Source organism: Scylla paramamosain, chromosome 13, assembly GCF_035594125.1.
Source record: "Scylla paramamosain isolate STU-SP2022 chromosome 13, ASM3559412v1, whole genome shotgun sequence".
Classification (NCBI taxonomy): domain Eukaryota; kingdom Metazoa; phylum Arthropoda; class Malacostraca; order Decapoda; family Portunidae; genus Scylla; species Scylla paramamosain.
The window spans coordinates 21,517,085-21,543,306 of record NC_087163.1 but is presented as its reverse complement, the minus strand read 5'-3'; the positions used below and the strand labels follow the sequence as shown (position 1 = coordinate 21,543,306).

Below are 26,222 nucleotides of genomic sequence, written 5' to 3'. Positions count from 1 at the left end.
GGTTCTAAGATTGGCCAGTTTCTTGTAAGAGGTTTTGCTGCCAGTCAGAAGCCGTCACACTGATAAGAACAATTAGCCACACTGTGCTGTAAAAACTGTTCTGACCTTCACTGGAGCTTGTTTAGTGAGGGAAAGTTATTTTGCTGGTGGTAGACTAATGATCTCATGAATACAGTGTTCCAATTAAGAGGACACACACACACACACACACACACACACACACACACACACTCTCTCTCTCTCTCTCACCCGTCGTCCGGCCTCATTGTTATGCAAGTTCATGAGTCCCTCCGCTGTGTTCCTCGCCTCCCGCGCGTCCACAAACTCCTTGCTGAAGTACTCCCCAAAGCGTAGGTCCTCCGAGCACCCGCCCCACACCCACCTGTCCGGGAGAACCATATCTGAGCACCAGTGACACGTAGAGGAAGAGAGAGGGAAGGAGTGACAAGCTGTACATCGTTACTGCCCTTCACCGGTGACAGTATCTGAGTGATCAACCCAAACACTTAATAAGCTCTGCCACGGGGTGTGTTTTTAATTGATGTACCCAGGAGAGAGAGAGAGAGAGAGAGAGGGTAGAGGACAGACTGTAAAAGTCTGTAAAAGTTAGTCCTAATTTAAGAATACTTCTGAATACTGGTAAGAAAAAAAAAGTTAATATTTGTCTCAATGTTTGTTTCAGTTTCTATCCTTACTACCAATCTTTTCATCTATCTATCTATCTATATCTTCGGGGACTGGCATCTTCGGGGGGGTATTTCTTTTCGATCTTTTTTGTTGCCCTTGATCAAATCCACTCTTATATAAAGAATAATAATAAGAAAACACTATCAGTCTATCCATCACCTACCACCCATGCAAAGTCTGCGCCGTACCTGCCTCGCGTGGGTCGCTGCCGGATCCGCTCATCGCAGCCACACTCCGTCAGCTCCCCGCGGCTGCAGGCTCGCGTCACGCTGTACGCCACGCCCGCCGCTGAGATGGCGTACACGTAGGCCTTCTCCCTGCTCTCTGCCGGGGAAAGCGTGTTCACTCATCTGTACACGAGGAAGCTGTCTGGCTGAGTGGTTTATTCAGTACTCCACTAGAATCACTCTTGATCCCTTCACTCTACCTCTCCTGTTAGAATCATCTAAGTTTTTCACTCCACCACTACTGTCATTAGAATCACTCCTAAGTCCTTCACTCCTGGTCTCTTAATTTTATAACTTCTTTTATTTGAATTATTCCCTAGCCCTTCACTCCTTGACCACTCTATTGCAATTACTCCTAGTCCATTCACTTTCACGGCTCCCAATAGAATAATTCCCAAGTACTTCATTCCACTACTCCCACTAATTGGTCCCTTCACTACATCACTGCGAATAGAATAACTCCCCACTCCCAACACAGAACATCAAAGCCCCCTCCCATCTAATAAGTAATGAAAAAGAGAGAGATTCATGACAAACTGTTAATGCCGAGTCAATAGCGAACTTCACAATATTACACAAATTTATGAATGGGGATGATAGGTGGAAATAAAATGGCGTGTTTTGTAAAGTGATTGTCTAATGGATTCTTGCAGTTTTCGTTATTTTCTTTTCCCGTGACTCACTTATGCGGAGGAGGTGGCCGAACACGTAAGGGGAATCGCTGAAGGTGGAGCAGTTCCAGCGGTGCATGCTGAACTGATGCTGGCACTGACTGATGCCCATCCTGGCGCCCTGGCTCACCGTCTGTGATAAGGGACACGTGGCCATTACTATTACCGCTGCTATAACAACAACAACTACTACTACTACTGCTTCTATTACTACTACTACTACAACAACAACAACAACAACAACAATAACTACTACTACTACTACTACTACTACTACTACTACTACTCCTGCTGCTGCTGCTGCTGCTGCTGCTGCTGCTGCTGCAACTGCTGCTGCTGCTACTACTACTACTACTACTACTACTACTACTTTATATTACTCTACACTACTACTATTAATTTTCTTTCTGCTGTTCCTATCACTACTGCTACTGCAACAAGAACAATAACAACAAGTACTACAACAACAACAACAATAACAACAAGTACTACAACAACACCACCACTAACAACAACAATAAGTACTGCAACAACAACAACCATTACTACTACTACTTCTACTACTACTACTACTACTACTACTACTACTAATAATAATAATAATAATAATAATAATAATAATGCTACAAGGAACTATAATGAAATATGTGTTAGTTGAGAACAATAGATATAACAGTGTACGGAGAGAGAGAGAGAGAGAGAGAGAGAGAGAGAGAGAGAGAGAGAGAGAGAGAGAGAGAGAGAGAGAGAGAGAGAGAGAGATTTGCATGGCGTTGAAAGGCGCTACTCACCTGGGAGGAGCCACGCCCACTAGCCCTCCCCTCCTCTCTCTCTCTCTCTCTCTCTCTCTCTCTCTCTCTCTCTCTCTCTCTCTCTCTCTCTCTCTCTCTCTCTCTCTCAGCTAACAAGAAACACAAGTAAATTAAATAAAGACACAATACCACTTCTATGTCTACCCTCCTACCATTCGTTCTCTCCTCCTCCTCCTCCTCCTCCTCCTCCTCCTCCTCCTCCAGCAACCAGGCGCGGCGCAACAGGCACATCGTTAGGGCGCGGAGACTTCACAAGTTTTTAATTAGTATGATTGAAGCCTGACGGTCGGGAGATGCCAGGCGGGGAGAGGAGGAAGAGCGAGGGAGGCTGCGAGTGATGAAGTGAGAAGCCCCTGTGTCTCTCCCTCCTCTTTGCCCTCTCTAATTTCTCTCACTACTTTACTTCATCTCTTACTTTCTTACTTATTTCTCTATTCTCCCTGTTCCATCTTTCACTTGCACTCTTAGCAGCCTCCCTTCATTTTTCTTTTTCATTCTTTTTTTTTTTTTTTAATTCGGTGCTTCCATTCTTCCACTTTGCCTTCACCTACTATCCCTCTTTCCACCTCTTTCATTTCTTGTTTTCTCCATCCACCATTGTTTCCATTCTTTAATACTTACCTTCACCCCCTATATCCACCTCTGTCATCCCTTCCTTTACACATCCTAGCCTGCACCTTCCTCCCCTTCACCTCCACTATGCTTTTTTTTTTTTTCCCCTCCTGCATTCCCTCCCCCTTCTTATACGAATCTCCCAACTCTCCACCTTACTTCTTTAATCCTTACCTTCACCTTCCATATCCACCTCTTTCTTCCTTTTCTTTACACATCCTAGTCTCCACCTTCTTCTCCTCCACCTCTACTATTCCTTATTTTTTCCTGCATTCTCTCGACCCTCTTACATTTCTCTCAATCTTCCACCATTGCCTCCACCCTTACTTAGCTTTGTCCTTTACGGCAAACCCACCACGATGACTTTCCTCCCTCCCTCCTTCCCTCTATCTGTTTTCTTTGATTCTCTCTCTGTATCTGTCCAAGGTTTGAGTCAAGTTCATTACGTCACTGGATGTGTTAACTTTCATACACTCGTGAGGGAATGCAGCACGAGTTTTTATTCTTAATGGATTGCTGGTTATTCCATTGTACTGTTGTCTTGTGGAATTATGTTATTACCTTCTGCATGAGGAGGAAGGGGAGGAGGGGGAGGAGGAGGAGGAGGAGGAGGAGGAGGAGGAGGAAGAACAGAATGAGTGAGCAATGATGTGGTAGATAGAGGGTAACATAGAAGACTTACTGTGTGCGTGTGTGTGTGTGTGTGTGTGTGTGTGTGTGTGTGTGTGTGTGTGTGTGTGTGTGTGTGTGTGTGTGTGTGAAAGAGGGGGCGCCGCGCCAGACGCTGCCTCGGAGGAGAGAATAAAGGATATATTGGCGGGTTCCGGAATGTCGTTCTCTCTGTAATTGTGTTAGCGCCGGAAAACTGTACACACCAACCCGGCCCGGGATGGACTCTCTCTCTCTCTCTCTCTCTCTCTCTCTCTCTCTCTCTCTCTCTCTCTCTCTCTCTCTCTCTCTCTCTCTCTCTGCCAGCTGATGAGGGGCCTCACCGCTGGAGGAAAAAGGGCAAGGTCGGTGGAGGCGAGTTGAGGATCCTCGACTTTTTGGCGTGACACCCAAGATTTGAATTTCGTTCAGAAAGCAACAATGGGACAGAAAAATACTGCACTCAAAGTGACCTCGGGGCTCAGGCTGCAGGGCGACTGCGGCTCTGTGGACGGCGTCAGGCTGTGCTGCCGCAAAACCTCCTGCTGCTGTGGGAGGAAGGCGCGGCTCCTTGCTGCCTTCACCTTCCCCGGCAAGGACGAGGAGACAGGCCCACGCGCCGCCGCCCAGGTGGCGACCGTCAAAGTGAAGACTTTGATGAAGAAGGACGGGGAGACTCCCGTCACGGTGACCTGCCTGGCGGGCGGGACCCCCGTCCTGGAGAAGGAAATGAGCCTGGCTGACCTTCTGCGGGGCCTCAAGTGCACCACCAAAGGGCGCCAGGCGGCCCTCTACTTCTGCCTCGTGGGGGAGAAGAAGGAGGGAGGCAGTCAGGCCTACACGGCGCTGTTCTGCAACGGCAGGCGGCTTGGCGATGGCGGCACCGCTGGCCGCACCGGCGGCGTGCTGGGGCAGGCCAGTCCAGATGCCGAGGATATCTTCCAGGACGCCCTGGACCAGGTCAGCCCGGATCCTGAGGCTGACTTCCAGGACGCAGAGGAGGAAGTCAGCCTGGATTCTGAGGCTGACCTGGAAGAGGTCAGTCTGGATTATGATGCTGACGTGGAAAGCGTCAGTCTGGACTATGATGCTGACCTGGAAGAGGTCAGTCTGGATTCTGAGGCTGACCTGGAAAAAGTCAGCCTGGATTATGATGCTGACGTGGAAAGCGTCAGTCTGGATTCTGAGATCAGCGTGGATTCTGAGGATGACCTGGACACCGGCTGGGTCACGGAGGAGGACAGCGCCCCCTGCACCACCGCGCCACAGCGGCCTGGCGGGGACACCACGCCCCGCGGGATTCTGCGGCAGAGAAGGAAAGTCGGAGGCTCCCACCACATGGAGCAGCACACCCCCACACAGGCGAGGCCAGCCAGGGGGTGCAGGGCGCGAGGGCGAGGCCGCGTGGGAGGGCTGCTGGGCGCCCTTCCAGCCTGGGTGTTGCGGTGCTGCCAGTGGCTGGCCCTTCTGCTAATTCAGTACAACGAGTGAGTGACAAGTACCGAGGCCCCCACCCCCGCCACCAGCGCCGCCACCCTGAGCGGCACGCCACCAATGGCCACTAAGGACACTTTCACACGACGCCACTGTCACCACTGGCTTTACTTTCTATAGTCTTACTTTTTATTTATTTTTTCTTTTCTTCCTTTCCTTTTTCATGCTGCTTCTTCTCCCTCTTCCTCCTCCTCTCCTCCTCCTTCTCCTATTCCTATTACTACCACAACCACTATTACCACCACCACCACCACCACCACCAACACCAACGACAACAACAAAACCCAGCAAACCTACATAAATACACCAAGCATCCTTCAACAACTCTGGCGCCACACAGATAACAACACCTTTCCTTCCTCCCAGTACCTTGAGCACGTTCTGGGAGAGGCGACACAGCTGCTTCTGTTTAGCCACGAGGTAGGTCAAGTTGTTGCACTCCTCGCGGTACCTGTGTGGCTCCAGCTCCGCCGAACTCTGCATCTGGGCACTGTTGAGTCCAAGGAGCCTGTGCGGGGAGAGAGAGGAGAGGGTCAGGGATCAAGGGAGGGTGAAAGATGTGTGTGAGTGTGTGGATGTGTTGGGGTGAACAAAGTAGTGCCGGGGAGCTTAGCCACTAAGAAGAGTCCTTTCTTTATTTATTTTGTTAGTCAGTCAATCAGTCAGTTAGTTAGTTACTTAGCTAGTTATCTTTATTTCAATCACATGAAGAAAGGATACCTTAAAGTATTAGACAGACAGGCAAACAGACAGATAGATAGATAGACATAGGTAGATAGATAGAAAATAAATATACTAATTTTTAGAGTCGTAACAAAAGGCAAATTGTTAAGAATAACTAAAAATAAACAGAGAGAGAGAGAGAGAGAGAGAGAGAGAGAGAGAGAGAGAGAGAGAGAGAGAGAGAGAGAGAGAGAGTAGGGACCGAATAAATATAATCTACAGAATACTAATGACATAAGCAAGCAAACAACGAAACAAACAAATATAACAGAAAGACAGACAAATAGGTAGTAGAGACAAAGAAGTAAAAACAGGAGGCCAACAGAACAAACACGCACAAGCAAAAGTGGCGACGAGACTTGCTGTATATCGGAGAAGTGAATAAACTAAATAAGGCGATAAATATTTGCATGTTGATAAAGAAGTGACCGATAGAGAGTGAATGGATGGACAGGGCGTGTGAGATAATGGAAATGAGAACGAGAGAGAGAGAGAGAGAGAGAGAGAGAGAGAGAGAGAGAGAGAGAGAGAGAGAGAGAGAGAGAGAGAGATCTAACCACTCGTAAATAAAACATAGATCGTTAACTTTACAACATAACGATGACATAGTTACTTTTATTTCCACTTAAAACACTATAATACCTAAGAAAAACATCCCCCTCTCCTCCCCTCCCTCTCCTACACATGTAAGGAATCACTGCTCCCGTATCCTGAAATTCTGAAGGAGGCGGACGCGCGGCTTCGTCAGAGTGGCGGCGCCGGGCGGGAGACACAGGAAGGGGAGAAGGATATGATATGAAGGCGGCGTGAGATGACTCGGTGTAGTTTTCTGACCTGTCTTAATGGTCGTGCGATGTCATAAAGGCGCCCCACGACCCCCGCAGCCCCCCCAATGTCCCCGCCACGCCCCTTCATCAAGGACCTTACGACTCAATGCAACGCCGCAAGGATCGAGGGGCGCGCAGCGACACATACACACGTACACACACATACACACGCCATTTCGCTCTTGACGACATAGTTAGAGCTGATTAAATGACTCTACTCGTCATGATGCTGTTAAGGGCGTGGAGTTGTCATTCTGGTGATGGTGGAAGCGGTGGAGATGGTGGAAATGGAGATAGTGAAGGTGGTGGTGGTGGTGGTGGTAGTGGATGAGGTTTGGCCGCTGAAGTGTTGCGATTGAATATTGATGCGTCAGTTAGCAACACTGCCCGCCTCTCGTAAATACCTTAAGGAGTCTTTTTATTCTGCCATTAACGCATGTCCGTGTAGAGGATGCTTGGTTTAATGGTGCGGTGTGCAATAAACTGCTTGTTGATTGGTGATGAAAGCCACTATTCTTCAAAGGAGGTGGACGAGGGGGAGCGTGTGGAGGAGGATGCTTTGTGTGTCCACTCTTCCACTGTACTTTTATTATCTTCCCTGTCTGCTTTGTTTCTTATATATATATTTAGTGAATAACAATTGTAACTGTATCTCTATGTAACAAAAGTATCGGCACCGAGTTCTTGTTTTTGCGTGAGAGTTGAAAGATATTCTCACTGAATTCTATCTTTCCCTGTTCAGTCTTCATCTTTCCCGCCGCTCATTCCTCACTACATCCTCCCTTACCAGTCCCTTCTCTCACTTTACTGTGCTCCACCACGCAGCCCTCACCACCTCCACCACGCAGCCCTCACCACTTCTCTCCTCACCTTGTATCTCTCCCCTCCTCCCCATGGCCTCCCAGTCTCCACATCTCTTCTTGCTTCCCCTTGTCTCCCCGCCGTCTCTCCGTCAACATATCTACCCCCGCGTCTCTCCATCAGCTTCTCCCAGGTTCTACATCTCTTCCTGCCACTCCCCTTGTCTCCCCGCCTTCCCTCCGTCAACACTCCCCGCCCGCGTCTCCCCGTCAGCTAATCAAGGTAATGGCTCTCATGACCCTCCGCCGCCGCCGTCCACCCACGAGTCCTGTCCTGGCAAGCCTCGAGGGGATGAGCGGACGCCACAATGCATACACTAAAATTTACGTATCCACAACACCCTCATTAGCACCCACACCTCCCCTCCACCCATACCTACCAGCCACTTTACTCCACTCCCAACACCTAATTTAACCTAACCTAATACTACAGCATATCAACACACCTTCCTATAGCATAAACAAGTAAAGATATGCACAATAAGTACGTGCTCTTAACATGGAGTAAAATTGTCTATAATTGTATCTTACGTCCAATGCTTCCTCCACACTCAAGCTCTTCCACCTCCTCCACTCACATCTTTGCTCGACACCCAACAGCTCCCTCCACACCAAACATCCCTCCTCCACTTCACTTTCCGTCTCCGGTCCCAAGCGAGGCCCAAAATCCTCCACCCACGCTTGTTTCTTTCTCCAGTTCAGACAATGAGGAGGAAAATTAAACTTTTGCCCTGTACTTCATTAAGACTTCCATCACACCCCACAAAAGGAGGAAAATTAAACTCTTGCTCTTTACTTCATTAACACTTCCATCACACCCCACAAACATTGACCCTGGATACCACAGCACATGTCAGCGAATTAACTTCAACAACAAGACAACTGAAACAAACGACAAATTCAATACGTAATCTATAAAAAAGAAAAAAAAAATCCGACTCTATCATTTTCTCTGCCTCATCGTTCACTTTCACTACAATATTCTTAAACTTTATTCCTAATGTGCGTTTGCGATGTTGGACTACCGTAGCATGCGATGTGGGCACTTTCACGCACGCAGTATTACTCCCGAGCTTTACCGTCACCCAGCAGGCAATAAGACCGCGGTGTTGCTTCGCCTTAATAAACTCAAACGTATCATGAAACGCTTCTCTTTTACAACGACTATCCTCCAAGGCCACATAGATGATTAGCCCAGTTCTCAAGAGTGTTTCTCTTGCTCATAATGTAGAAATATTGTTAATCTATCACTAGAACCGTAAAAAACACTCTTAAAAACCAGTGACACGTCAACCACAGCCTTCTGAAAGTAGTGGAGGTGCGGCGCTGGAGAGTTTCAAGAATGCTGGCCAATGTCTCGACAGTCACAGCGGAAATCAGGATGCATGGGTGGGAAAAGGGGAGCCTCGCTGTGCACTCTTGGAAGAAAAAATAACAAGAAAAAAAAGAGAAAAGAAAAGAGGGGGTGGTTAAGATTCCCTTGCGTGTTGTGTGTCATCATGTCGTGAGGCGCAAGGAGGATCACAGCGCACAGCAGTCAAATGTTTGTATAGAATGTATAGTATAACAGCATAGCACACATTTAATACACATCCAGCAACACATAGCCTTAAAAAAAAATGTGCGTGGATTGATTAGAAGAGTTGTTTACATAAATACATACATATTGACTGAGTGTGTGTGTGTGTGTGTGTGTGTGTGTGTGTGTGTGTGTGTGTGTGTGTGTGTGTGTGGCCCTAACATTTCACGGCCATCTGTTTGTAAAGCTGCGAGGGAATGAGGGAGAGAGGGAGGAAAGAGGAGAGGAAGGGAAATGAAGAAGAAAATGAGAAACGGGAGTGAGAGGCTGAGAGGAGGAATAAAGAGTCTGGGACAGAAGAAAGGCAGAGAAAGGGAAGGGAAAAGAGAGAAGAGAGAAGAGAGAAGAGAGAAGAGAAAAGAGAGAAGGAAGGGGGTCGGTGAAGGGAGAAGGGAGGGTGACTCTGGTAGTGAGACGATAAAGGGAAGAGGGAACAGGAGAGTCTTCGTGATAAAGTCAAATCTTATCTTGTTTATGTTCACCTCTCAATCCCTCCCTGTCACTACTCTCTCTCTCTCTCTCTCTCTCTCTCTCTCTCTCTCTCTCTCTCTCTCTTACCTACAACTACATGCCTCTCTTTTTCTCCTTTCTCTCTCTCTCTCTCTCTCTCCTTTTCCTGCTCATTCCTGTGTGTTGCAATTTGTGAGAAACACGAAAACGAAACAATTACATTTAGATTACCTACTAAGTTTGAAAGGAGAGGGGACCAGCTGTTTGTGTGTGTGTGTGTGTGTGTGTGTGTGTGTGTGTGTGTGTGTGTGTACAGGTGAGTCTCAGGTGATTGGTCTCCTCGTGTTTCTCAAGTAGAGTGATTTATATTCCTCCAAGTTTCCTCTTTTCTCTCTCTCTCTCTCTCTCTCTCTCTCTCTCTCTCTCTCTCTCTCTCTCCTTCCTTTGTAATGTCCTCCTCTCCCTTATTCCTCCTCCTCCCTTCATTTTCCTCCCTCTCATTTATTTCCCTCCTTATGGGTGTATGTGTAATTCTCTCTCTCTCTCTCTCTCTCTCTCTCTCTCTCTCTCTCTCTCTCTCTCTCTCTCTCTCTCTCTCTCTCTCTCTCTCTCTCAATAATGCTTCATTCGAAAATTTAGAGGCAAATATATTTTCTTCTTGACCTCATTTTTCTTTCAACTTATATTAATGGAATCCTCCTTTTTCTCTTCTTATTCCTACTCTTATTTCTCCTTCCCCTCCTCCTCCTCCTCCTCCTCCTCCTTCTTGTCCTCGTCATCCTCTTATTCTTCTTCTTCTTCCTCCTCCTCCCCCTCTCATTTTTCTTCCATTCCTCTTACGTATCTTCACTTAGATTTACCGCTCCAATCCCCTTTCCCTAACCCCCCCTCTCTCTCTCTCTCTCTCTCTCTCTCTCTCTCTCTCTCTCTCTCTCTCTAGTAAGGGGTAAAAATCGCGCAAACTTTTCTTCGCTAAAACTCGAGCCTCCATAAATTGTCTGCATTACCTTCTGGTGGACAAGAGAGCGCCCGTCACTCCCCCGCCAGACTCATGAAGTTCCTAGGGCGTCTTTCTCTCCTATAGAAGGCGCTGACGGAGGGAGGCCCAAGGGAACACAAAGGAAAGAACAAACAAATGCGAGGGGGTTTTCTGTGATGTGAGAGAGAGAGAGAGAGAGAGAGAGAGAGAGAGAGAGAGAGAGAGAGAGAGAGAGAGAGAGAGAGAGAGAGAGAGGTGTAAACAGGGCTATAGAACAATACTTGCGGAGGGAGGAAAGAGAGGGGAGAGAAGGAGGGGGAGAAGGGAGGGAGAGGGAGGAGAGGGAGGGGAACAAAACAGAAGGGAGTGAGTAAGTGGAGAAAGAAAGGGAAAAGAAGGGGAAAGAAGAGGGAGAGGCGATAATATAACTGCGTATTCCCTTCTCCCCTCATCCCTCCCCTCTCCCTCTCTCTCTCTCTCTCTCTCTCTCTCTCTCTCTCTCTCTCTCTCTCTCCCTCGACCCTCTCTCTCTCTCTTCCAAAATAACGCAGAGAAAAGAGTTGGATGGTTCGAGAGAGAGAGAGAGAGAGAGAGAGAGAGAGAGAGAGAGAGAGAGAGAGAGAGAGAGAGAGAGAGAGAGAGAGAGAGAGAGAGAGTTGAGGAATTTACAAGCCACGCGGTAGCAGGAGACAAAAAAAAAAAAAAAAACTGAAGAGGAAAGGAATGAAAAAAAAAAGAAAAAGAAAAAAAGAGTTACTGCTTCACTCACTCAAGAAATTCTGTCGACACGATAGTTTTACGAATGGACACAAATCTTGCCTTTTCCACTTCCTGTTTTACGTAAATGGACTCTTACTTCTCCGTCCATTACCCAGAGAGAGAGAGAGAGAGAGAGAGAGAGAGAGAGAGAGAGAGAGAGAGGAAGGAAATATATATGACGGACAGATGTACATAGCGAGAGAAAATGAAAAGAATATGGGGTTTGAAACTGCTACTCTCTCTCTCTCTCTCTCTCTCTCTCTCTCTCTCTCTCTCTCTCTCTCTCTCTCTCTCTCTCTCTGGGCCGTAACCAACCCTTTATTATCCTTTTGTAATTGGAACCCGGACTGATCGAGATAAGGTGAAAAAAATGCTCTCTTTATTAGATGAAATTAATACTGTCGATAAGATAAGTTGTATATGCTCTAATTATTTTTTTCTATGTCAATGCCTTTTATTTATTTTTTTTTTCGTTTAGTTTTTTTTATCTTTACTTGTTTATTTTATCTTGTATTTTGATTTTTTTCTTTCTTACTCGTTTTTCTTTTGTTCGATATTTTTTTTTCTTTCTTTTTTTCGTGAAGTTTTGTCTCTTTCGTTATTTATTGTCCTGCCTTTTGAATTTTCCCTCCTTCGTTTCTTTTCTTTTTTCGCCTTATCTTTATTCGGGAACTCTTTATGTATGTATTTTCTTTATTTCCCTCTTTTCTTTCATGCCTTTGTGATTCTGAACTCTCTCTCTCTCTCTCTCTCTCTCTCTCTCTCTCTCTCTCTCTCTCTCTCTCTCTCTCTCTCTCTCTCTCTCTCTCTCTCTCTCTCTCTCTTTCATCCCCTCACCCTCGTAACCATCAACATAAAAATTGCGTTAAACCAGACTGTTGGGGAACCGCCTCTATCCCCCCTTCCCCCTCCCAACACACACACCTAAGAAAGTCTCCCAAATTATCCATAGCAACACCGCAACGAGTCCACATCTGTCCATTTCGTGTTTTCTGAAAATTCACTTTTTTATGTATCACTTTCTGAATTTAGGGATGATGTTTTTTTTTCTTTCCTTCTTTCTTTTTTTTTGTAGGAATATTTCACAGGTAATCTCTCTCTTTTTCTGTGTCTGTCTGTCTCTCTAGTTTAATTTCTCTGCATCTTTCTTATCTCTTTTTCTCTCTGCCTTTCTGTGTACGTCTCTCTAGTTTCATCTCTCTCCATATCTCTATCAGTCTGTATCGTTCTCTCTCTCTCTCTCTCTCTCTCTCTCTCTCTCTCTCTCTCTCTCTCTCTCTCTCTCTCTCTCGTTCCATCTCCTATCTCTCTCTCTCTCGTTCCATCTCCTATCTCTCTATCAGTCTACATCTTTCTTATCCTTCTCCTACTTCCTGTTTTACGTAAATGGACTCTTACTTCTCCGTCCGGGAGTTTGGTAAACTAGTGATTGTCACCAGGCGGCAGCACCAGACATGTCTCCTTCTCACACATGGGAGCAATATCAAATATGCATCAAATATGAATCTCGAGATTCCCGAAAAAAGTACACCATTGATCGGAAGCGTATTAATGTAAACGACAGTAAAAATGAAGACATGTCTGCACCACTTAATGCTCCAAATTACACAGATCAAATTTTAACAATATTTAATCAACAATTTTAATTGAAAATAGGCAACTCCAGTGTCCTGGCGCGAGTAATGCTGTATATCTAAGCAAAACAAACATCTGACTGGCCCGCCTTAGTTGAAGTTAACAAACACGTAGTTGGACAACCAGTTAATTCCTGCTGCAGCGTCTACGCCACTACTCCATGAACCTGTGGCTTCCTGTGTTCCTCTCCTGTCACGCCAGAGCAGTCCTGAGAGATGTGCGTTTTCCTGTTCAATTACTTTGCCATGTCGCTTACTTCGTGAAATAGATACTAAAAACCCCAGAAATATAACTAAATCCTTATATCACGATGTTACTGAGTATGTTATGTCATGCTATATAGTGCAGTCTTATTTTTCATTCTTTTCATTGTCCAAATCAATAGATTTTAGACTTCTAATATGCCGTATTTAAAATACTGATAACAGTATTACTAAATAAGCACGAAAAATAATGGTTTTGACGAACCTCTTTCAAAATATCCATACAATGTATTTAAAAGTCGATGCAGAATTTCGCAAGTATCACAACGATCAATGTTCTGTGCATCTGTATGCACATGAGATGTACAATAACAGTATTTTAACTCATGTCACTAAGAGACATGCAGTGCCGACGACATCTAACAGTCCCAAACACACACACACTCTCTCTCTCTCTCTCTCTCTCTCTCTCTCTCTCTCTCTCTCTCTCTCTCTCTCTCTCTAATCCCATAGTCTGTCTATTTCATTCCAACCTTCCGTCTCTGTCTATCTGTCTCTCTCTCTATTACTCCACCTCTCCATCACTGTCCTAACCCCATCTTCAGTCTCTTCACCTGTCTCCCTCTTCATTACTCAGCTTTTCCATCTCTGTCCCTCTAATGCCACGCCTCCGTCTATACATCCCCGTCCGTTTCCGCCTCTCACCCCACCTCTCTATATCTCTCTGTCCCTCTAATCTAACGTTCCTGTCTATCCATCCACCTCCTCCTCCACCTCCACGCTATCACCTCCACTACATCACCGCCAAGTCTATCATTCCACGCCGCTGTTATCGCCGATGTTACTGCCATGGGACAATTTCCACCGTCATTCTGCAATTATATCAAATGGGACGTCTTGCCTTAATCCCCCCAGAGTGATTGGTCGACCGCCACTTGACGCCCCTGCTCCCCCACCAATCACAGGCCAAGATAATGGAGTGGCGGTTGGTGATTGGTGGAGGGAGGGTAGTGCTTCGTGTCTGGAGTCCCCCACGTGTATAAAAAGTGAATGAGTCGTAACGCAGAGTCTATAGAGTGATTTTAATTACCTCTTGGTTCTGTGCTTCGTGTCCGAGGGGTTTTGTTTATGGCAGTGTTATTCTTGGTTCTCTCTCTCTCTCTCTCTCTCTCTCTCTCTCTCTCTCTCTCTCTCTCTCTCTCTCTCTCTCTCTCTCTCTCTCTCTCTCTCTCTCTCTCTCTCTCTCTCTCTCTCTCTCTCTCTCTCTCTAAGTATGGATGGTGGTTTCCTTAGAATTTTCATACTTTTTTTCAGGAAATTCACTCACATTTCCCTATGACGCAAGGGTGATATGTTATACTACTATTACTACTATTACTACTACTACTACTACTCCTACTGTTACTACTACTACTACTACTACTACTACTCCTAATGTTGCTACTACTACTACTACTAATACTACTACTACTAATACTACTACTACTAATAATAATACTATCACCACTCCTGCTGTTCCATCTACACCTACAACTGTTGTGGTTATGATTCCACAGCAACAACAACAACAACAACAACAACAACAACAACAACAACAATTACAACAATTACAATTACTACAACTAACCCTTCCACTACCACCACAACTACAACCACCACCGCCACCACTACTACTACTACTGCCACTACCACTATTACTACTGCCAGTACTGCTGCTACTACTACTACTACTACTACTACTACTGCCACTACCACTACTACTACTGCCAGTACTGCTGCTACTACTACTACTACTACCACTACAACAACTACTACTATAATCACTAACTTAACCAAACCACCATCACACCACCACCACAACCACCACTATCATCACCCACACGAACCAGCATCCCAACCTGCCGCCCTCCCACGTCCCTTACACAAGTCCTCCCGCCCACTGCGATCCGACACCTTTCCCTCCCGACGGCCCGAATCCTCCCGCTTCTCCTGCCGCCCTCCGCCCTTAGATGAGGCCGGGAGGAACACTGTCTTGTCCCCGCTCCGTCATTTACTCAAGTCGCAGGCCAATATTGACACTTTTCCCGCGGCCAGGTTAGCAACTGTGAATCTTGGGTAATGTTGGGATTGGATAGATTGTTATTAGGTTACCAGTTTACCAGTTCTTGCCTCTGTCTGTCTGTTTGTCTGTCTGTTTCTTCGTTTGTGTGTTTTGTCTGTTTGTTTGGAGTCTGTCTGTGTTTCGTTGTTTTTTGTGTTTCTGTGTTTTTCTCTGTCTCTTTCATTCTCTCTGTATTTTTATATTTGTTTTGTCTTTCTGTGTCTGTTTTCTGTTTTCAGTTTCTCTGTCTCTCTTGTCTTTCTCTCTCTTTTGTTTCTTTTTTTCTTTCTATTTGTTTTTGGTTTCTGCCTTTTTTTGTCTGTTTCTCTGTCGCTTTGTGTCTCTCTGTTTCTCTGTTAGGTTGATGGTTATTGCTTCTTGTGTCTGTTTGTCTGTCTGTTTTAAATGTGTGTTTTTCTGTCTCTCTGTCTCTTTCTCTCTGTTTCTTTTTTTTTGTCTGTCTATCTGTCTGGTCAAGTCGCTCTCTCTGTTCCTGTTTCAGCCTCTGCATCTGTACGTCTCTCTCTCTCTCTCTCTCTCTCTCTCTCTCTCTCTCTCTCTCTCTCTCTCTCTCTCTCTCTCACCCAGCAGATCATCTTACGCATTACAAACAGAGTAACATATTCCCTCTACCTCCTGCGACTTAACTTACCCCAACGCTTCATTTGAGACTCATTGCCTTAATCTCTTGTTAACATATTGGGAGGGAAGAGAGGAGGAGCTATGCAGAAACAACGGTACTCCTCTTCCTCCTCCTCCTCCCCCCACTCCTCCTCCTCTTCCTCTTCCTCTTCCTTCGTGGTTTGGGTGAGTGCGCGGCTCCATTACATATGTGTGATAACAGTAGGTGTGTGTGTCTTGTCTAAGCTACCGTTCCTGTGCGTTTCTGGAGGCTGGTTTCAGAGAGAGAGAGAGAGAGAGAGAGAGAGAGAGAGAGAGAGAGAGAGAGAGAGAGAGAGAGAGAGAGAGAGAGAGAGAGAGAGAGAGAGAGAATTCTTGTTTTTTTCTTTAGTCTTTACTTTGTCTACCATTTCAAAAGCCTTCCTCCTTTTCCTTCCTTCTCTACCTTTTTCCTGGAGAGAGAGAGAGAGAGAGAGAGAGAGAGAGAGAGAGAGAGAGAGAGAGAGAGAGAGAGAGAGAGAGAGAGAGAGAGAGAGAGAGAGAGAGAGAGACTTTCCTTCCGCAAACTGTATTATTTCACATTTCCCTGAGCTGAACCAGACGAAACGCGCGCACACACACACACACACACACACACACACACACACACACACACACAGACATTCACCCACGTACACCTCAACACAGACAGACAGACACACACACACACACACACACACACACACACACCCTCGTATATACAATGTCATCCCTTGAACATAACTGGCCGCCATAATTCAGCCGCAGACCACCATCATTATCAGAAACGTATCATTGGAACCTTGAAATTACCGCCCTGACTCTCTCTCTCTCTCTCTCTCTCTCTCTCTCTCTCTCTCTCTCTCTCTCTCTCTAACTTGACTTGTCTCTTAAGATTTCACGTGTGTTGGTGGTGGTAGTGGTGGTAGTGGAGATAAGAGAAATGGTAGTAGGGGTGATAGAAGGTTATAACAAGTGTGGTTGAGTAGTGTAGTTCTGGCAGTTGTTCCTGTTTGCTGGCCAGACGCGATAAGAAATGTCCTGTGTGTGTGTGTGTGTGTGTGTGTGTGTGTGTGTGTATTGGTGCGGTGAGATGCTTTTCTTATCACTGTCATGGCGCGGCGGGACTGTGCTGTGTCTGGTGTTATAGCGTAACGAGCTGCCTGATGTGATGTTTTGTGATGGAGGGGCTGACATTTTTCAACAGACGCCTGAACTCTGAACATACAGGAAAGAACCATTTGTGTCATAAAGTTGTATTCATTAACCCTTTCACTGTGATACGAAACAATTAAAAACATCAGACGTAATACATGAAGTCTTTTTATAAGCATCTACGAGGAAATAAGGGGATGAAAAAGAAAAGATCTTGCAATTTCTATCCAGTTTAAGGACTAGAGGTGGCTGTAGAACAAATAAAGATGTCTCAGAGTGATTAGCAATTAAGGAAAGATGTATCAAGTAACAGCCAAAGGGTTCTGGTTGATATATATGGAGAGAGATCTGGTATTAGCGTAATGAATTAATCTGATGTTACGTTAGGTGATGTAATGTGATAGGAGGCCGCACATTATTCAACAAACGCCTTCCTGTCTCACTCCAAATCTACAGGAAAGAATCACTCCTGTCAGAAAGTTGCATTAAGTGGTATTGTTTTATATACATGAAGAGATCCTTTACTGAATGGTTTCTGTAATAATCCTCACCACACGCTGCCTTCCACTGGTACACTCTGGGACTCTTTGCCTACTTCTGTCTTTCCTCCTTTCTAAGACTTCGGGTGTTTCAAAGGGAAGAATATCAAGACACGCCCGAAGCTAAACTGGCCAACTTTTTCGACTTTATCTTGACAAGTTGAGTGGTCTTTTTTCTTCCTTCCATTTTCGGTCTGTCGAGTCTCCTTGACACGAGAGAGAGAAAGAGAGAGAGAGAGAGAGAGAGAGAGAGAGAGAGAGAGAGAGAGAGAGAGAGAGAGAGAGAGAGAGAGAGAGAGAGAGAAAAAAAGAAAGTGATGAATGATGAAGTGTAAAATAATCCTTAGTACCTTGTGACAAAATCATCTTTATTCCTAGCATCTGTTTTATTTTTAATCTTCTTTCATTCGTGGTACAGTTATACGTAATGCCAAGGAGCTTGCATCCATTCATTAAACACGACCAAGCACCCTTACTTCTAACCTTTCCTTTATTTCTTCCCCAATGCAGCGTTCGTGATAGTTAGACAGCACTAAGAGACACAAATAACAACCAAACACCGTCACTCGATAGACATCACCAACAAAAAAATCACCCTTTCTTCTTCCCCATTGCAACGTTCGTGATGGTCAAACATATTACATAGAGACGCAAACAGCAACCAAACATCGTCACACCACAAACCAGCGGTACAGAAGCAGAGAAGCGAAGAGAGAGAGAGGGACTGAAGCGATTGATCTCAGCTCGGGTGACAGGAAAGAGCAGCAGGCGGTCACAAAAAAAGAGCACTCGTAACTCGTCTTGGCGCAGCGCACTAAAACAATTTGGACAGTAGCAGCCCCGCTCAGGTGTGTTCGAAAGGTGCAAGTTGCGGCCTAAATACCACCTGCTAAAAGCCACACCACACCTGATCCCGGCCACTGATTGGCATCCACACCTGTCGGGAGGTTCATAAACACAGGTGACTGATTGAGACAGTGAGAGCGAGGCAGGTGAGGCGAGGTGAGGTGGCGCAGGGTGTAGATGAGAAGACGTGTTGATGGAAGGAAGGGGGAAGGATGTTACGAGATAGGAAGGAAGGAATGAGCAAAAGGACGGAAATAGGAAGGAAAGGAGGAAGGCAAGAAGAAAGGAATAAACAAACGAAAAATGAAGTAACGAAGGTAGGAACAGAGAAGGAGAGAAAGAGGGAACAGAAATTACGAAAAGAAAAGGCCGAAAGGAAGATGTTTTAAGAGGAATGAAAGAAATACGAGAAAGGCGATGCGAGGTATGATAAAGTGAGAAAGTGGGCAAAAATAAGGAAGAGGAGTGAGGCAGAAATAAGGAGAATGAAGGGGACAGGGAGGAAAAGAACCGAAAACAAGGAGGAGGAGGAAGAAGAGGAGGAGGAGGAGGAGGAGGAGGAGGAGGAGGAGGAGGAGGAGGAGGGGAGAAGGAGACAAGAGTGAGGAAAAGAGAAGAGAGAGAGAAAAAAAAGAGAGGAAAAGCACACAAAACAAAACGAAATTATGATGAAAGACCAGATAAACACACACACACACACACACACACACACACACACACACACACACTGGAGGCGCCGGAAATCTGTCTGGAACCTTTGTCTTTCTTCTTGGGACGCAAAGTGACCCGTCAAACACATCAATGTCTAATAAATAACCCCCACCCCGCCGGCAGCTCCGCACCAAGATCTTATCGCCGGAGCTGCGTCCCCCTCCACGAGCGGCGCCCTTTCAAGTTCCAGTGGGAGAAAACTACGAGTATCTGGGACTCCTACCCTGCGGAACTCCTGAGAGACGCCAAGGCAATTTCATCTCCGGGCAGTAATACATGAAAAATTGCGAGTATGTGTGCGTGTCTGCGTGTGTGTGTGTGCGTGTGTGTGTGTGTGTAGGTATGGAACGAAGGTGAAATGGCAAGTATGTTTGGGTGTGTTTGTTAGAGCTAGAAGGACTGGAAAGCTTTTTTTTTTCTTAGTAATGGTGGTGGTGGTGGTGGTAGTGTTATTTTGTTGCGTGGTTTTAAAATTTTTTACTCATTTATTTCCTCGTATATTCTCACTCGCTCGCTATTTCACCGTCCGAGGAGGATTTGGTGTTTACCTCACTCACTTTCTCTCTTGACCGCCAAACTTATTTACATGCACGTCTATTTTGAGTTTAGTGGCGTTGTTATTGTTGTTGTTGGTGTGTGCTTTCGAAACTCACACACTCACACAAACCCTCACTCACTCACTCACTCACTCACTCACTCACACAAACACTCACTCACTCACTCACACACACAAACCGTCACTCACTCACACACTCACACATTCACACACTCACTAACTCACACACACTCACACAAACACTCAGTCAGTCACTCACTCACACAAACCCTCACTCACTCACTCACACACTCACACAAACACTCACTCACTCACTCACTCACACACTCACACAAACACTCACTCACTCACTCACTCACTCACACTCACACAAACACTCACTCACTCACTCACTCACACACTCACACAAACACACACTCACACAAACACTCACTCACTCAAACACACACTCACACAAACACTCACTCACTCACTCACACACTCACTCACTCACTCACTCTCACTCTCACTCTCACTCTTTCACTGCCTGAGGATCTAACATTAAACACACTTACTTCCTTGCCTATGAAGTTAGTTATTTATTCACACTTTTTTTTTTGGGGGGGAGGGGGATTGACTGGTTGGTGTGTTGAGCGCCTTTGAAACACCTCTCACTTACTCTCTCACATTTACTTTCACTCACTCTTACCGGACACTTACCGGACTCCTCTCACTCACTCCGCTATTCATAAACACATATCAGTCTGGCAGTCAAATTCATTCAACTCAATCAGCCAGTTAAGCAAGTAAGTGAGTGAGTGGTTAAGTCAAGTGCATCGGACAGTCAGTCAAATTAATGAGTGATTTAGACGATGAGTAAGTCAAGTGGATCAGTCAAGTTAGTCAAGTTTGTTAAGTGAGTGTGGGCGTCATTCAGTCACTCAGTCAATCAGTCAGTCAGTCAGTCAGTCCCTTCAATACAGCACATCTACATAACTAAAAGGAGACTGGCCGGGAAATAGAAATGAAATATATGACTTTGCAATTTCTAGTTTGGTTGTAAGTCATGTGTGAGGGAAGCGAAAAGAATATGTCCGGAGAGAGAGAGAGAGAGAGAGAGAGAGAGAGAGAGAGAGAGAGAGAGAGAGAGAGAGAGAGAGAGAGAGAGAGAGAGAGAGAGAGAGAGAGGCAAGTGAGAGGTCGTAGTGGAAGGGAGAAAAGAAGGAGGGTGAAGGAAGGACGGAGGGAGAGTGTCCGAAGGGAAGGAGGGAGGGAGAGAGGGAGGGAGGTAAATAGAGGGTTCTGTAGATGGAGGGAGAAGGGGGAGGGAGGTAAGGGTGCGGATGAAATAGGGAAAGGAAGGAAAGAGAGAATGGAACACCTTGTTAGAAAGGAGAAAAATGAGAATTTGGAATGGCCCGCGATTGAGAGAGAGAGAGAGAGAGAGAGAGAGAGAGAGAGAGAGAGAGAGAGAGAGAGAGAGAGAGAGAGAGAGAGAGAGACTTACGCAGCACAACGCCCAGTAACTACACACACACACACACACACACACGTCACTTAACAATGAGAGAAACAAAGATATGCATTATTCACAGTGACATTACCTATACATGAGTGTGAGGGATGAGGAGGAGGAGGAGAGAGAACGGAGGGAGGGAAGGAGGGGGAGCGAGGTGAGGGAGGGTTGTGTTGAGACAGGGCGTGGGTAACGGGGGAGGGGGTACTATGCCCACTGATGCTGTCAGATAATGTCAACACCCTTGAGACAAATCACTTTTCATCCTTTACCCTCCACGCCCTCACTAACCCCACACGCCCTCACCCCCACGCCCTCACTGACACCACACGCCCTCACTTCCACTCCCTCACTAACACCACACGCCCTCACTTCCACTCCTTCACTGACACCACACGCCTTCACTGACACCACGCCCGTACCTCACGCCCTCACCTCCACGCCCTCACCTCTAAGTCCTATACACTCCCACAGTCTCCTCTCTTATCTTCCACGCCCTCACCTGCACGCCCTATGCACCCCCTCAGTCTCTCTATCTCTCTCCCTTTATCCTCCACGCCCTCACCTCCACGCCTTATACACTCCCACAGTCTCTTTCTCTCCCTTACCCTCCACGCCCAATACACGCCCACAAGTCTCTCTCCCTCACATTTCACGCCCCATCCCTCCACACCCGTACCTTCTCCTTTTCTCTTCGCCTTCTCCCTCCTTTGCATTTCGCGCCCCTACCCTCCTCCTCTTCGCCTCCCCGCCTCTTCATCCTCCCCTTCTCATCGCCTCCCCGCCCCTCACCCTCTCTCCCCCTCATCGTCTCCCCGCCTCCTCGCCTCGTAAGGAAATCACTGCTTTTTCCATTTCAACTTTCAAGAATTCTGGATTTTCTTGAGAATGATATAGGATTTTTCGTTTAATCAAGTTTGTAAGGTTTATGGGCACCACCGCCACCCTCACCACCACCACCACCACCATCACTATCATTACTACTACTACTACTACTATTACTACTCTGCTCTCCGTTTCTAATCGCCAAATGATCCTTGTACCAGACACGCGGTCTCCAGACAAGGCCACACGTAAATTTACTATTGGAAAAACTCTAACCTGATATAAGAAATGCATGAAAAAATAAATAAATAAATAAAAAAAAAACTGGAAATTGGTGAAATATTTTGACAGCATGGAAAAATAATAATTCTTAGATAAAGAAAAATGACAACACACACACACACACACACACACACACACACACACACACACACACACACACACACACACACACACACACACAGTTTTACGTTTTCATCACTCAGGCTTAAAGCAGATCAGAGTTTTGTCAATACTACGTAGCGTCACTGTGAACCGAAGTCGCCCCTGTACACTCAGACTCCACACTGCATCCACTTGTAAACCAAGCGCGTGTACCTGCCGTGTCCCGAAGCGCCCCACCTGTTCCTAAGCTGGCCTGTCCTTGCGATCTCTCTTTGCGTTATTATATATTTATTCGGGAGAGTGTGAAGATAAATGGGAGAGAATACGAGGGCTGAAATAAATAGTAATAATAAATAAATAAATACATAAATAGATAAATAAATAAATAAGGAAGACCAGCTTTACCGATTTTATTTAAAAGTTTAACAAAATGATAAGGCATAATATTTTTCTCTTAAATTCCAGAGAGAGAGAGAGAGAGAGAGAGAGAGAGAGAGAGAGAGAGAGAGAGAGAGAGAGAGAGAGAGAGAGAGAGAGAGAGAGAGAGAGAGAGAGAGAGAGAGAGAGAGAGAGAGAGCAGATGGTAGAAAGTCGCGAAGTTTGTTGGTTTATGGAGAGGAAAAAGGTCTGGAAAAAATGAAAATATGTGTAAGGGTAGACTGGAGGAAGGAAGGAAGGAAGGAAGGAAGGAAGGAAGGAAGGAAGGAAGAAAGGAAGAGAGGGAGGGAGGAAGGAAGGAATGCATTAAAAAGAAAGAAAGAAAGGAAAGAAAGAAGGAAGGAAGGAAGAAAACAAGAAAAGAAAGAGAAGATGAAGACATTAACAAGCATTAGAGAATATCAACTGAAGGAAGGAACAAAAGAATCGAGACAAAAAGAAAAAAAAAACGTAAAAATAAAGAAAAACAAGGTATCCTCCACAGAAGAAGACAAAAGATAAAAGAAAAGATAAAAGCATAACAAATAAGCCATAAAGATAAAAGAAATAGGTTTTTATGCAAGTTTTAATGGGACAGAACCTCTTAAACCCATCAAAATCACATCAGAGAGAGAGAGAGAGAGAGAGAGAGAGAGAGAGAGAGAGAGAGAGAGAGAGAGAGAGAGAGAGAGAGATACGGACACACATACCACACGATACCCTTCATCTACCAAACAGAGTCCACATTTTAATTAACATGCATACCTATTTTGGCTCATAATTACCTGTCGTAAATAAAATAAATAAATCTTACGTCTCTTACGATAATGGACTCCAGTGTTCCGCTCATCAACTCTTTGTCATCCTCTCATAATTGTGTAAGAGAGAGAGGGAGAGAGGGAGGGAGGGAGAGAGGGAGAGAGGAAGAGAGATCGTCTGTTTTTTGTGCCCCTTCATCTGTGTGGAATTTTGACAGCACCTTGTAACCCAGAGTCGAGATAATGGGTGATATGAATGATGGAGGAAGATGAAGAGAAGAGGAAGAGGAGGCAGGGGAAGACGAGAGGATTAATAGAATGATGAAGGATGAGTAGTAGATAATGAAGGAGGAAGGAGAGGAGGAGAAAGGGAAGAAGAGGAATGAGAGGTAACAAATTGAGGGAGGAAAGAGAGGAGGAGGAAGGGGAATGAAAGAGAAGGAAGATTAAAAAGTGATGAATAAGTTGATAATGAAGGATGAAAGGAGGAGGAAGAGGAAAAGAGGAAGGGAAGAGGAGGAGATTAAAAGAGCAATGAGAAGTACACAATAAAGGAGGAAGGAGAGGAGCAAGAAAGGAAGGAGTAAGAGAAGAGAAGGAAGACTAATAGGGTGATAAAGAGTAAGGACTAGATAATGAATGAGGAAGGGAAGAGGGAGAGAGGGAAGAGAAGGAAGATTAATATAGTGATGATGAATGTGAATTAAGGAATTAAAGAGGAAAAAAAAATGAATGGTAGGAGGAAGGAATTGATAGATAGGTGAATTGGAGATAAAAAAAAAAAGAATTAGGGAGGGAGGGAGGGAGGAAAGGAGAAGGGGAACGGAGGGAGAAGAGATAAATAGTGATGAAGAAACAGGAAGTAAGAAATGAGGGAAGGATAGGAAAGGAGGAAATGATGATGAAGGGAAAGGAAATTTATAGACTGATGAATGAAATAAAAAAAAATGGAAGAGAAGGAGGAAAGAAGGAAAGGATAGACGGAAAAGGAATTAGTAGTGATGAGCAACAGGGAATAAAAAGTGAGGAAAAGAAAGACGAGGAATAGAAAGAGGAAAAGATTAACAGAATAAAAAAAAAAAAGCAGGAAGAAGAGGAACAGGAAGAGGAAAGGAGATTGGTAATGAGAAAAAGGGAATAAACAGCGATAAAGAACAAGAAGTGAAAGGAACGGATGGCTGGGAGAAGAGAGAGAGAGAGAGAGAGAGGAGAGAGAGAGAGAGAGAGAGGAGAGAGAGAGAGAGAGAGAGAGAGAGAGAGAGAGAGAGAGGAGAGAGAGAGAGAGAGAGATGAGGAGGGACAGGTGAGGTGAAGGATGACTGGTGGGCTCATGGATGGGAGGTATGGAGGAGGGAAGGGAGGGAAGGGAAGGAAGGGGAGGGAAAAGGAAGAGGTAAGGAGAAGGAAAGGGGAGGGGAAGGGAGGGAAAGGGGAGGGAACGGGAGAGGTGAGGCAGGGATCTGTTGGGTCTCAGTGGTCTCTCGCAGATAAACAGACCCGCCACACACAGGTAATTAGCGGCAGGTGTTAGGCCATCACCACCTGGACACACACACACACACACACACACACACACACACACACACACACACACACACACACACTCATGATAGAGCTATTTCCTAACCACACACATACGTACACACACATTCATTCAGTCGCACAAGTTACACAATAGAAAAAAATGAAAAGAAAAACAAAATTATCGTATCTTTCACTTTAATTTTGCTTAATCTTTATCTTATTTTTTTGTGAAGGATGTGTAAGGAGTGAAAGTTATAGAAAAATATTACTAATACCTTCAGTGTGTGTGTGTGTGTGTGTGGTGTGTGTGTGTGTGTGTGTGTGTGTGTGTGTGTGTGTGTGTGTGTGTGTGTGTGTGTGTGTGTGTGTGCGTGTGTGTGTGTGTGCGCGCGTCTGATACACCTGGGAAGGTATTCGTCTAGGCGTCTGTCGGCTCATCCTGCGTTAATTAGTTAGCCAGGTAATCGCGGTTCTGTCCAGGGCACGCTACGGGTCTAACCTCCTTCTCCTCCTCTTCCTCCTCCTCCTCCTCTTCCTCCTTCTCCTCCTCCATTTCTACTCCATTTATTTCTTCCTTGTTTTCATCTCTCCACTTTATCTACCTTCCTTTTCTTTTTTTTTTTAATTTTATTCCTCTCCTTCATTCAGTTCTCCCTCCTCTTTTTCATCTTTCCTGTTTGAGCTTTCTTTTTCCTTCATCTCTTTACTCGTCCTCTCTTCCTTCATTCAGCTTTCCCTCCTGTTACATATTTCCTCCTTCTTCATTTCCCCCTTTCTTTCCTCCTCATTAGCTCTTTTCCCTTCTCCTTTCCCTCCTTCCCTACTCTCCTTTTCCTTCTTTTTGATTCGCTCCCCCTTTACTCATTTTCCTCTTTCCCCTTTTGTCCCTCTGTTCCTATTCCCTTTATTTCCGCCATCCTCTTTCCTTTCCCTACACTCCCTTCCGTTCTCACCTTTCCATTTCATCTCTCCTTCCTCCTTTGCTCCTTTTCCTTCTTTCTCCCCCTTTCCTCCTCCCCCTTCCCTTTCTCCCTCCATTTCTCCCCTTCCCTCGTGATTTGAGCCGCCCCTGCACAACCTTACATCAATACTTCTTATAAAACTCT

The 26,222-nt window shown here is 45.5% G+C and overlaps 1 protein-coding gene across 3 annotated transcripts in view; it reads right to left on the bottom strand.

Annotated features, from left to right (window-relative positions):
• The window catches only part of LOC135106507 (protein Wnt-5b-like), a 73,102-nt gene that overhangs the window by 6,829 nt on the left and 40,051 nt on the right, over positions 1-26,222 (bottom strand). For all 3 annotated transcript variants that reach the window (XM_064015588.1, XM_064015590.1, XM_064015589.1), the window contains 4 exons: positions 5,521-5,659; positions 1,598-1,718; positions 876-1,011; positions 250-382 (listed from right to left, as the gene is read on the bottom strand). In XM_064015588.1, the coding sequence (XP_063871658.1) occupies positions 250-382; positions 876-1,011; positions 1,598-1,718; positions 5,521-5,659 (529 nt within the window). The remainder of the gene's footprint in view (positions 1-249; positions 383-875; positions 1,012-1,597; positions 1,719-5,520; positions 5,660-26,222) is intronic.